Below are 13,248 nucleotides of genomic sequence, written 5' to 3' on the forward strand. Positions count from 1 at the left end.
AGAAGAAGTGGGATACTGAGAGGACTGAAGAGAACAGACAGGAGTTCAGGGAGATGCGGTGAAAGGTAAAGATAGAGGTAGCAAAGGCAAAACAAAGGGTGTACGATGACTTGTATGCTCGGTTGGATAGTAAGGAGGGTGAGAATGATCAATACAGCTTGGTCAAACGGAGAGATAAAGATGGAAAGGATGTACAACAGGTCGGGGTGATTAAGGACAGAGAGGGAAATGTATTGACTGATGCTAGAAGAGTGATGGGAAGATGGAAAGAGTACTTTGAAGAGCTGATGAATGTGGAAAATGAAAGAGAGGCAAGGGTAGAAGAGGGGACTATTGTAGACCACAAAGTAGCACAAATTAGTAAAAGTGAAGTGAGGAAGGCATTGAAGAGAATGAAGAGTGGAAAAGCAGTTGGTCCTGATGATATCCCTGTGGAGGTGTGGAAGTGTCTAGGAGAGGCAGCGGTAGATTTTCTGACTAGATTATTCAACAGGATCTTAGAGAGTGAGAAGATGCCTGAAGAATGGAGACAAAGTGTGATGTGCCTATTTTTAAGAATAAAGGGGATTTGCAGAATTGTGGCAACTATAGAGGGATAAAGTTCATGAGCCATACAATGAAGTTATGGGAAAGAGTAGTGGAAAGTAGACTGAGAGCAGAAGTCAGCATTTGTGAACAGCAGTATGGCTTCATGTCTACGAATAGTACTACAGATGCAGTATTTGCGATGAGAATGCTAATAGAAAAATACACAGAAGGCCAGAGGGAGCTGCATTGTGTTTTTGTAGACCTAGAAAAAGCATATGACAGGGTGCCAAGAGAGGAGCTCTGGTATTGTATGAGGAAGTCTGGAGTGGCAGAGAAGTATGTTAGACTGGTGCAGGACATGTATGCTAGCTGTGAGACACTGGTACGGTGTGCTGTAGGGGTAATAGAGAGGTTCAAGGTGGAGGTGGGACTCCATCAGGGATCAGCTCTGAGACCCTTCTTGTTCGCAGTGGTGATGGACAGGCTGACAGATGAGGTTAGACAGGAATCCCCATGGAACATGATGTTTGTGGATGACATTGTGATCTGTAGTGAGAGCAGACAACAGGTAGAGGAAAATCTAGAGAGGTGGAGGTATGCTTTGGAAAGGAGAGGAATGAAAGTTAGTCGCAGCAAGACAGAATATATGTGTGTGAATGAGAGGAACTCAGGTGGAACGGTGAGGCTACAGGGAGTGGAGATCAAGAAGCTGGAGGATTTCAGGTACTTAGGGTCAACAGTCCAGAGCAACGGAGAGTGCGGAAAAGAGGTGAAGAGACGGGTCCAAGCAGGTTGGAATGGGTGGAGAAAAGTGTCAGGGGTACTATGTGATAGAAGACTATCGGCCAGAATAAAAGGAAAGGTATACAAGACAGTGGTGAGACCAGCGATGATGTATGGCCTAGAAACTGTTACAATGACCAAAAGACAGCAGGCAGAACTAGAGGTTGCAGAAATGAAGATGTTGAGGTTCTCTTTGGGAGTGACCAGGATGGATAGGATCAGGAATGAGTCTATCAGAGGAACAGCACACGTTAGATGTTATGGAGAAGGTCAGAGAAGCCAGACTGAGATGGTTCGGTCATGTACAGAGGAGGGATAGAGAATATATTGGTAGACGGATGCTCGAATTGGAGCTGCCAGGCAAGAGGTCTCGAGGAAGACCAAAGAGAAGATTTATGGACGAAGTGAGAGAAGATATGAAGGTAGTTGGTGTGAGAGAGGAGGATACGGAGAATAGGGTTAGGTGGAGAAAGTTGACTCGCTGGGGCGACTTCTGACGGGAAAAGCCGAAAGAAGAAGAAGACGACAATCCGCATCACTGAGACGGACCAATCAGCGGTACGTTATCAATGTACCACCTGCTGCTTGTTATGACGTTGTTTCTACCTTGTTCTCTACCTCCCCGCTGCCCCCTCACTAGCCAAAATGTCGTTATCAAAACAAAGAATCGTAGTTAAAGAGTCTCGAATTTTCTAAGAAAAATTGGCCACGTCCTAATTATTTACGGAGACGCACAGGATACCTTTGTGCTTGGCGTGTTTGCGACAAGTTTCGGTGTTTAAGGAATATAATATACGGCACCGCAAAAGACTCAGAGCGAAAAATATGACTGCTTGCAAAGACAACTGAGAAGAGATAAATTCAACAAAATGGTGGCGAAGCTGAGGAAACTGCAGTCCACTATTAAACAAAGCCGAGAAATCAGTGAAGCAGCGGTAAAAGCCAGCAAGCTAATTGCTAGTGTCCGTTTTTGCGGCCTCCACCACGGGACCGGACTTTGTTGTCCCGGTGTGTTCAGATGTGATCCAAGAAAAACATCAGTGCTGTCAGGAACTGTTTAAGCGATGAGTTGTTTATTAGAGGTCAAGAAATACACTTACGATAATTCCCGGGCCGAAATGAATGTCACCCCGAGGGGATCGTTCACCCTCTCTAGACGTCCGCTGAGGCACGTCCAGTCGGATGTGCAGATGAGGAGATTTGGAAGAGGTCAACTAGGTACCAGGCCGTGTCATGAACTGGGCCTCCAGGCCTTCTGGGATTCGTCATTGCTAGTGCATTGGGGGTGTTAGTGGAAAAATACAAAGTTGGGTGCACTTTTTCCATCACATGATGCTTTCTCGCACGTGAATCTCGCGCAAATTTTAACACTAGCGAAAATGTGCAATTTAATGTTAGTCAGCAGCTTCACTACAAACGAGTATGGTGGAATTCTACTGTTCATGCAACTCCATACATTTTCATGATTGCAATGCATACATGTGAATGATCGAAGTAAATTGCACTTTTGTCTAAGGAAATATGAGGTGTTTCATGAAATGTTTTTGTAAAAGGATTGTTCATTAAATTCCAAGATTTTCCTAATGTCCTTGTACTACTACCAAAACAGAGGAAAGACATGATACTTTGGTTATTTATTGCTTAGTATGCTATCATTTTAAAGGTCCGGCCCACTTGACATCTACCTAGACCGTATGTGGCCCGCCACGAGAAATGAGTTTGACACCCCTGATGTAAGGTGTGGAGCTCCAATTCATTGTCTATTATGATGCATTTGACTGTGACTGTGAAATCTTACCAGGAATATCATGAGGTTTGTGACACACCTTGTTTTGGATTCATTATTTTGATAACAAAACATATGAGATGTTTTATGAACCTTCTGCTCCCACTTCTGCTGCAGTCACGAAAGGCTGTGGAGCAGTAAGAAACAGACATTTTAGGCTCAGCATCACAGATATAAAGCTACAATAGTATGGAAAAGTAACTTGTCGAGCAAACTAAATGCTCAAGAAATATATAAACACACCCATCTCTTCCTTTTATGGGGGTTGGTATCTCTATTAATAAAACATGCCAGTATGCACTTGCCGTTAGAGGTTTGGCAGATATCAATAAATTTGCTTCCCGCTACCGGAGGCATTAGTATTACCAGTGATGCTAACTAGCTTAACACATAAAACTCCACACAAACGAATAAGGTGCAGTTCAAAACTATATATTTTACACTTGAAACAACTCACGGGTCATTTAAAATCCATAACTGTACAGTGTATCTTTATTTAAGGACCAAATTAAGCATATTCCGTACCTGTAGAGCAGAAGAAAATGCATTATTTTCAACCTGGGGTCAGGCTCAGCGCTATGTTTACTCCATTGCAACAATATGTGCTTGAGCTGGTCGTGGTGCAATATTCTGACTTTTTTCCGAACCTTTTACATATGATAGTGAGTGAAAATGTAACTTATGAGTAAAAGGGACAAATAAGAATCAGGCACCATGAAAAGGTGGGGGGTTCTGGTGCAGTTTTAAAACGACTGCTAGATGACGCAACAACCACGGGGCGGGCTTGTTGCACTCGGCCCCGCCCACGAGTTGCGTCATTTCCGCCTTCCTCGCGAAGTCAAAATAGCCGATAGTAGCTAAAAATGGCCGCCGCGACCGCGGCTGGGTTTGACTCTCACAGGATGGAAGCGAAGAAGTTCGAGTACTTCTCCTCTATCAATTCCATGGCCAAGAAGATAATGGAGGAGCGCGAGAAGATCAAGAACAAACACGGCTCGTCGTGGCACAAGATGACACCGCAAGAGCAGGACAGCGCCATCGACAACTGGATGATGGACCCACAGATCCGAGCCAGGTACGCCATGCACAGAGTGGACCGAGAGGAGGTGGTCTGCTACCCGAAGATGGTCATCGAGACCGGCCAGAAGATCGTCCACTTCGGGGAGGAGGTACCTGAGCTACTTCTGGGTTTCCTACGGACGTTGGGAGGGGGGGTAGGAATGGCTCCTCATCCGCCTGCCGGCAGCCAAGTCGCTGCGGAGATGCTGCGTGGCGCAGTAGGCGTCAGTAAAAACGACAAGCTCGCTGCTTGTTGTAAAATATCTGCAAGAAGAAACATCTACCAAGAGACAGCCGCATAGAATCCCTCAATTGCAATTGGTATATTTATATTAAAGTATTGTTACAGTGACTATACTGTGTGTGTGTGTGTGTGTGTGTGTGTGTGTGTGTGTGTGTGTGTGTGTGTGTGTGTGTGTGTGTGCGCGCGCGCACGCGCAGGATATTACCTGGCAGGATGAGCATTCAGCCCCCTTCTCGTGGGAAACCAAGGTAAGCAGGGCCTCTTGTTAGATTTTTTTGGGGGGGTTGAAAACAAGATCTGAGGGAGTGGATTGTATGTTGGATTTTTCGTGGCCACAACATATTTCTGGTCTGGTTGCCACACCTTGTTTAAGTGTATGAGGTGTAACTTGTTCGTGACACAGTATGCTTATTTGTATCTGTGTTTTGGATCTGCTCCAGCCGCGGAAAATTCAAACATACATCACAACATCATCAGCGAAAGGTGATTTCTGTGTGTAATAGTGAGCAGTAGGCGGCTGATTAGTTGGAACCACCAGGAACATTTGCGAAATAGCCATTCAGGAAAATGAAGACTTTCAACTATTCTTACCATTTTGTTGATTGAAGCCTGTCACTGTGTTTCAGAGCCAGATGGAGTTCAGCTTGACGCAGACCTCACCCGACTCAGGCCTCTTTGTCCCTCAGTTGGAAGCCAAAGCCCTGAAGACAGAGCCCAAAGCCCCGAAGGCTCCTCATCCCCCTCAGGTCTCCAAGAATACGGCCGGACCCAAGGTGGGTTCTGGCTGTATTTGTGTGTTTTATCTAAAAAGGAATTATGTTTTAGTGATATCTAATTACTGTTATTCCTGGACTATTGAGCGCACCTGAGTATAAGCCACATCGGCTAAAAACAGCACATGTTAGATGTTTTGGAGAGAAGGTCAGAGAAGCCGTTCTGAGATGGTTTGTTCATGTACAGAGGAGGGATAGTGAATATATTGGTAGATGGATGCTTGAATTGGAGATGCCAGGCAAGAGGTCTCGAGAAAGACCAAAGAGAAGCTTTATGGACGTAGTGAGAGAGGATATGAAGGTAGTTGGCGTGAGAGGAGGATACGGAGAATAGAGTAAGATGGAGAAAGTTAATTCGCTGTGGTGACCCCTGAAGGGAAAAGCCGAAAGAAGAAGATAAATGCTGCACTTGTCCATAAGCTGCATGTTACCACGTTGTTTCATTAGATATTTATATGGATATTTACACACATCTTTTTTAACTTTTACTTGAATACATATCGGTTATGTCCACAGATTCGTAATGCTTCTTTCTGAACAGTGCCTGTAACATGACTGATGGAGATTAATAATAACATGAAGAAAAGTTGTTTTCTATCCCGCTACTCCAGCCAATTGCTATCTTGGTTCTCCTCCTGTGCACGAAAACCACTAAAGTCATCTTCTTTGATGTCGGAATTGAATGGCCTCAGAATTGAATGGGCATTTCATCAGTCCAATGTGACGAGGCTAAATCTTTTGGGAGCGTGAAAGTCGTTAGCCCCCAAAGATCTGCATTGTTGTTTATATCCAGTGTTTAAAGCATGTAAAAAAAGTAATGGTTTATAGTGTGGAAATTACAGTAGTCTTCTTAGTTCTACATTTGGAAGAAAAAAGGCCAGCCTTTTTATTTTTAATATGGTTATTTATATGTTTGTTTGGTTTGTGCAGGTGACCACCGGTGAGGCCCGCAGGGCGGAGGAAGAGTCGGCCTTCTGGAAAATTAGTGCAGAGAGATCCAGGCTGGAGGGGGAGCAGTCCGACTTCCAGTCCATCACCCCCAGCCAGATCAAGTCTCTGGAGAAAGGGGAGAAGTCCCTCCCCTCGTACCTCCGGCAGGTGAGTCTTTTTCCCTGTGGTTTTCAATTAGATTCAGCTCTGGAGCAGCCTCTTGTCTAAAAACCTGACAGAGGACTCCCTCCATGCTCATGGTTTCTGTGTCATTGTCCTACATGCCGAGAAGTGAAAGCAGACGGTTCTCAGTCCAACATTGAAGGTTATAAATTCAAAAAATGCATCTTGGCATCGTAGATCTGCTGCATATTTCGAAAAACTTAACCTTTTATGGGCGTCTGTCCCTGAAACCCAAACTGTCTGGTGAGCTCGTTCTCTGTGAGTTATGAGCTGACTCTCAGATGTTCAGCCTGTCAGTCCCAGCTTCTTTTCTCCTTCCCTGTTGCGACATTGCCACATTCTGATAGCTTAGATGAGCACAGCCAGTAGCTCCTAAATTAAATATTGCAAAAGTTCAGATCTAGTGCAGTATTGTTTTTTTTTCTCCAGGAGACCTCTTTGGCTTCTTTTCTCCTTTCCAGTTGCGACATTGCCACAATCTGATCTACTGGAATCATTCGACGGGGCTAGCTGTGTTGAGCACATTAGCCAGTAGCTCCTAAATTCAATACAGCAAAAGTTCAGATCTCATGGAGTGTTGTTTTTTTTTTTTTCTTCAGGAGACCTCTGTCAACGCCAGAGAGGCCGAGGCCGCTGACCCCCACCCTCTTGCTCCACCCAAGTCCACCAAGCAGCGAGCGCCCAAACCTCCGGCCCAGCAGCCCACCGGACCCCCTACCATCATCAGCAACACACCAGCGTCCATCTCTGTCTCCACCAACCCTGTCCCTCTGGCCGGCGGCTCCTCCTTGGTGGATGGCTGGGAGCGATCTCAGAGCACCCTCCCTTCTGTCAGCAACACCGTGGATGAGGTCTTCTCCTCCACCCTCATGGCGCCCAAGCTGTCCTCCAGCCTGGAGAACGAGAAGGAGGATGAAGGCGTGCCCAGCAGCCCCACCTTCTCCCAGGTGACTTCTATGTTTGCTCTTATCCAACAGAGTATCGGTGAAGCGTTGTGCCACAGATGTTGTGAAAACTATGAAAGTAGATGAAGGGTTCCCCTGCCTGAGCTGCCCCGTGTCTCAGCACAAAGGTAGAAGACATCTGGTGGACATGCTGAATAAGTGACTTGGAGAAACAAAAGATGTGAAAGTAGTAGCTGTAAATTTTGGCATGTAAGACACTACTTTTTTCACATGCTTCTACAATGACGCGGCTAATTTATGGATTTTCATAGGGTAGCTACATTAATTTCCTTGTGCTAACACTGCACAGTGGACAAATGAAGCCATTTTAGCAAACCCGTTCACATATACGCTAATTTTTCAGACAAGCCTTTTTGTGCTTTTTGTGAAAAAGACGCACAGAAACGCATTTGATGCAGCTTTGACGTTGAAAGCAACCGGTCTGGCTGCCGAGGAAGATAATAGAGCTGCTGCATGTATGTTCAGCATCTGCTCTGGAAAAAAAACATTTGTGTTACACACAGGTAATTGTAGATGTCATTTATTTGATTAAAAGTTTGCAAAAATAGTTTGCAAAAGTTTGCCTGTAACATCTTGCCGCGTTAATATCGCATGTTTCAATTGGGACACCTGCAACTTTTTTATGTACAATTTCTTTTTTCTTTTAAAAAATTAGTAGATGCAGCCAACATCAAGGTCTGCTCTGTAGTCCTGAATTTATGGTATTTGAAAGTGAATGGGAATTCAGCAGTGAATGTTTGCTGAACAAGAAACGTAAATTAAAAAAATGTAGGTGACCGTATCACAAGATGAATGCAAATAGTCATGGTCATTCATTCCCAGCTGTGATTGGCTTAGAAGCCAGTTCTCCCTGGATCCATCACAGGGCCTCATACGACCATTCACGCTCTCAATTATTTGTCATCCACAGATGTACAACCGTGAAAAGAGAAAAACGCCTTTTCTGTAAATATCTGAGTCTCGTGAAAAACGCTGATTGTTTCGTCTGGCTGCTAAAAATAGCACGTCCAACGATCTGTGTGCCCCATGAAAAGAAGTCAACCCCTCCTCTTCTTCCTCCTCTCCAGTTCAACACGAGCAGCAACATCCTGAAGACTGGCTTCGACTTCCTGGACAACTGGTAACCAGGGCAGTGGACCTGGAAGACTCACCCTCACTGTTGCGCGCCGCCATGACCACATTTTTCCACAGCTTCGTCTTTGTAATTATCTTCAGTGGCTTGTCCCGACATTATCTCACTGCCCCTTCCCCTGCCAGAACAGTTCCCTCGCCCATTAAGGGGTTGAATACTTTTAATTTATTGCCAAACACACACACATGCATACACGCACACGCAAACACAGACACACACACACACACACACTCTCTGCCCAGTCAGCTGAACATTGTGTGTGTATGAGTGCCCCTTCTTGTGTTACACTGTGGTTGACGATGGTTGCCCCCCCCTCCCCCCGCCGCAATTATTCAGAAAGAAAAGTGCCATTTTGATAGCGAATTGTGATGTGTAAAAATACCAACAAAAAAAAAAAATTGGAATAAAAAAAAGTGCACATCCATCTCTGGAAAGGCAATTAATCTCATATTAAAACGTGGCTCCTCTCCCTTAGCATCTTGGTCCCACATTCCCGGCGCTATTCCCTTTCCTCCGGAACCGCTCCACCGCCGCCTTATGTTTGCAGAGCAAAGGACGCCACCGGTCGCCACCCGGGAGGGACGCTATCAAGACACCAGGTTCCCCCCTGCCTGAACACTCATTCCCAGCCCAGTCTCATATTTTCATTTTTCAAGTCTCCATGGCAACCTGCCTCTCCCAGTGTGACCGCACAGCTGTGTGTTCGTTCACCGCTCACATATTTATGGATTTCTGCCTCAATGCATGAAGAACCCCTGCCAACCCCCTCCACCCGTCCGTGCTTTTATTTATATTGTATTTGCATCTAGTGTTAGCACAGCTTCAGCCACACAGTAGACGCAGTTACATATGAGCTTCCAAACGGCAAAGGCGATAGTGTCCTTTTTTACTCAAGGTTAGACATTGGAAGAGACACGCTATGACTTTACAGGGATTGAAAATGATTTCAACCTGTTTGGTTATTTTAAAAGATGGTAAAGAAAATGTTTTTATTTGACATTTACGAGGGAATTGGTGAGAAACAGAAATTCCCTGGCTGAATTTGACTGAAGTTTGGGAAGAGGAGGGGCAGCTCATACCTTCCAGGACAGAGGAGCCCTGTTCCGCACGCCGTTCTAAGTCGAACCAGACGTTTGGCCTCCTGCAGAGTTGCAGCTGCCAGCGCACTTGTTCACACTTGTGCGCCCAAATGTCGATGTTGGCGTGTTTTTCCCCGCCAGGAATACAAGATGCAATGCCCCTGGCACACGGGCCTGTGGAAACCCCACCATGTCAAAGAGCACAAGTATTTGTTGCACTCGTCGGTTGTGAACACACAGTAGAAATAAAGGAAAAACAGAAGCTGCCTCCCTGCCATTCCTCAGTTGTACACCTCAGATCCCATTCACGTGCTTTCATGGTGACGGCTGCCGTGCCAGGTGCTAACTGGAAAACCAGGAGTGACTCGAGGTTAGGGAATCGAACGGGCAACATACCTGCTGAGCCAAATAACCCCGTGAAATATAATTGATTGGCGTAGCCGAAGTGCCCTTGGGCAAGGCACAGAGCCCCAATTTGCCCCAGGCGCTCTGGTTTGCATTGTGCGAATGGATGAATGGACTGAACGTGACAGTGGAGACTGTTGTACATTATTTTGCATCGGGCTGTAATTAAAGACACCATAGTTCCAGAAGTGGGTTTGTATTTTGATTTTTTTCATATCTTAAATTAATTTTCCTCATTAACAAACAGACATCAAAACTCAAAAATAAGGATATTAATACAGAAAAGCGCTGAAAAAGAAAGATATTAATCATGTAAGGGACATTTTAAACAAAAATTGTAATTTTAAGCTTGCTTTCTAGGGGCCCATAATGATTATTAAAAAAGATACACAAATTAAGCATATAGATATAAAATGATATCCCACATGACACCAGATATGTGTACTGTACCAACTAACAGGACCAAGTGACTAAGGGATGCTGGAAGCTGCAAGACATTCTTCTATGTGAAAGTGGCACTAGTACAGATGATGCAGCTGTGTCATGAAGCAGATTGGAGCTGTGGGAGCTCATATCGCTCCAATTTCGAATTTTGATTTTATAGCTCTCATATTCGTATAATTATTTTTTTTTTGTATTTATAGGATTAAATTTGCTCGAATGGCGCTTCATATCTCCAAAAAATAAGATGTACTTTATTGATCCCCATAAGGGAAATTCTTTTGTCGCAGAAGCGCTACAATGACAATATCAATTAATATAAGTATAAATATGAATAGACAATTGAAAGATAGCGAAAGACATCCATTAAAAATGGGCACCAACTTGAACAAAAAAAAAAGGATAAAAAAATAACAGAGTGGAAAAAAACAACAATATAAAGTGATTAGTATCTTAACAGGCCACTGAATAATATAACAAACATCTGAGCCAAATCTGTAAAGGTTTAAATTATGCTTAAAAGAAGATAAAATGCATTTTCTTTTGGTCCTGTCCAACCAGGAGATCTCTCAAATATGTATTCTTGTGCTGAATTATTGTAACACAATGGGAAGATGCGAGCTGTTGAACCTGACGACCCGTCAGTGAGTACGAAAAAAAGACTCCTGTCCGGCCGTAACGGTGTCCTTTTCATTCGAAGATTCTAAAGTTCTTTATTTCATAACCCGAAACACCCACGGTCCGGGCATGCCACCCTTTAAAAAGTTAGGGTTACACTTCTTAGTTCCAACTGTTCTCGCTGCCTCTGAATGCAACGTCCAATTAGCATGCAGCACCGCTCCAAAGAGAACTGTCACTATTTGGGAGATTTTAAGTCAGGGTTGAAATAACAACGTGAAACGCGTGCATTGACCATAAACTACATTTCCCACAATTCGTGCTGATCATATTACCCAGTAAGAGAAAAGTTGATGCAAATGGAAGGCTGTTTCAAGAAAGATGGGGATGCAAATGTAACATTTTGGATTTTGATATGAACTATAAATTCAGAGTTATTTAATATTCAGGAGAAATTATATTTATTTTACATTACATTTCATTACATTTATACTGTTACCATTACATGAAACTGTTTGACACCCCTGATGAAACATAATAGTCAATTAAATAATTTAGTGGACAAAAAACAAGACTCCTGAAACAGACTCATACCTTCAAATATCAGTCTGTGCGTGCTTTTTATTCTTCATATCTCATAGTTTGATGTAAAAGTGCACTTTACTGTTAATTTGTATTTTAATATTATTAGTCTGTTGATTATGCATGTAATAGAGTGGATGAAGAAGTAATAGAGGGGATGAAGAATTTGTCAAGTGTCAATATGGTATTTTCTTTAATTGTATTGGTTGATGTAAACTTAGTGTCCAATCCCATGCGTGAGGGAGGGATCTGAATGAGGAAGTGCAATAGAACATCTAGGCGCGAGGCATTAGACTGCTGCGTTTGCCTGAGGGAAGCTTGTGAAGCTAAGCTGAAAGGAGAATGGTCATAAAACATTGTGGATGCGGAGTCTATGTTGCTGTTTTCGACTATTTAACCCTGTAATGAGTGAGTACTCAATGTATATGATTTTTATGCTTAGATGATATGTTTAAGTGCACAAATGTGATGCTAATCGATCGTTACCATTGTTAGCATTTACCGCGAGTTAATTTCATACTCTGTATGTAAAGTCTATGAGCTTGGAATTGGAGACTTTTAATGTTCAGTGGACCGAGACGAATTCTCCGGACAATTCTGCTGAGGCTTAACTGATGAGTTTCACCGAGTACACTTCATGATGCCATGATGCCAAGTCATTGCCAACCCGTTTGCCGAGAGGGAATCGCATGGTGATGGACAACGTTTTACTATCCATTGCTTCGAAACCAAAAGGATTTGTGAGTACATCAAAGCACGTGCATTTTATTTTGGGGCTTGTGAACAAGTGAAACGTCCATTTTCTGGTCCAACGAACCCGAGCATCGAATCAGGCCTGCCACGATTGAGCTTTCTGAGAAAAAACAAAAAGGACTTTAAGGTTATGGTTTTTGAACTGAACTGAACTTGAAGGGATTTACATGGTTTTTGAATATGTTTATGTAGTTGCAAAGCGACAAAATCTCAAATGAACGCACTACCAATTTTATTTCATTTTTCTTTCTTTTAATTTTGTGAAACTAAACTTTAACTTTGTACTTAAAGAGATCTGTATTTTGTCTTAATTCATATTTTCTCCTTAGGAGATGGAGGCACCGCTATAATTAAAAAGCATAAATAAGTTGAAGTTAAAAAAAAAAGTATTATTGTTTCTCCTGTTTACCACTAAAAATTTCACCTAAGTAACGTTCCCAGGGCCCCACCCATTGTACTATCACTGCATTAACTAAGAGGTTAATACCTAGCTACTTGGGTTGGGTGCTACACCAGCATTTTCTGGAACAATCCAGTCCAGCGGATCAAGGAGAACCTCCGTCTGCCTGTCCATCCATCTGTCCATGTCGCGGAGCTTTGCCTCAGTAGCCTGCTCCGCCTGGAAACTGCAGAATTCTTGTGGCATTTTAGCTGGCACACCTCCTGCAACAGCTGCACACACACACGGTACAGACATTTCCCTCTTTTCCAGTTTTATGTCGTAATTTCCACTGAAAAGATCCATGACCCCTCATTTCTCCTCCCACTGATCTTTTTTTTATTAATAGGACAATAAAACTTTAGCTGGCCAGCCCCATTCTTATCCCGATTACTAAAAAAAAAGAAAACTCGCAACAGTGAATGTGAAATTGAAGTATCTTCTGGAGGCTCAGGAGGAGACGCTGATACGCAGCCATGAACTAGGTGATACCATCTCGGCTTTGAACAAATTGAATTTTGTCATAATGGTCCCCTGAGGCTGTTGAC

The 13,248-nt window shown here is 43.5% G+C and overlaps 1 protein-coding gene across 2 annotated transcripts; it reads left to right on the plus strand.

Annotated features, from left to right (window-relative positions):
* The first annotated feature begins 3,914 nt into the window (after positions 1-3,914).
* Positions 3,915-8,807, plus strand: c20h1orf198 (chromosome 20 C1orf198 homolog). 2 transcript variants are annotated; one of them, XM_086167358.1, is made up of 6 exons: positions 3,916-4,266; positions 4,598-4,648; positions 5,027-5,173; positions 6,104-6,271; positions 6,886-7,233; positions 8,319-8,807. In XM_086167358.1, exons 1-6 carry the CDS (start codon positions 3,961-3,963, stop codon positions 8,373-8,375), a joined length of 1,077 nt encoding a protein of 358 aa, XP_086023484.1. In that variant the 5' UTR covers positions 3,916-3,960; the 3' UTR covers positions 8,376-8,807. The 2 variants fall into 2 exon arrangements, with proteins under 2 accessions (XP_086023485.1, XP_086023484.1); XM_086167359.1 differs by lacking the exon at positions 4,598-4,648 and having other exon boundaries at positions 3,915-4,266.
* Positions 8,808-13,248: the final 4,441 nt, after the last annotated feature.

Source organism: Fistularia commersonii, chromosome 20 (genome assembly GCF_037954325.1).
Source record: "Fistularia commersonii isolate RoL2024-O1a breed Wild chromosome 20, RoL_Fcom_v1.0, whole genome shotgun sequence".
Lineage (NCBI taxonomy): Eukaryota > Metazoa > Chordata > Actinopteri > Syngnathiformes > Fistulariidae > Fistularia > Fistularia commersonii.

What these genes read in the sequence shown, in the direction of transcription:
- c20h1orf198 (XM_086167358.1), top strand. Translation starts at nt 3,961, where the DNA reads ATGGCCGCCGCGACCGCGGCTGGGTTTGACTCTCACAGGATGGAAGCG. An exon ending in CCTTCTCGTGGGAAACCAAG is followed by an intron (nt 4,649 to 5,026) that starts GTAAGCAGGGCC and finishes ACTGTGTTTCAG; the next exon opens with AGCCAGATGGAGTTCAGCTT. An exon ending in TCCCCTCGTACCTCCGGCAG is followed by an intron (nt 6,272 to 6,885) that starts GTGAGTCTTTTT and finishes TTTTTTCTTCAG; the next exon opens with GAGACCTCTGTCAACGCCAG.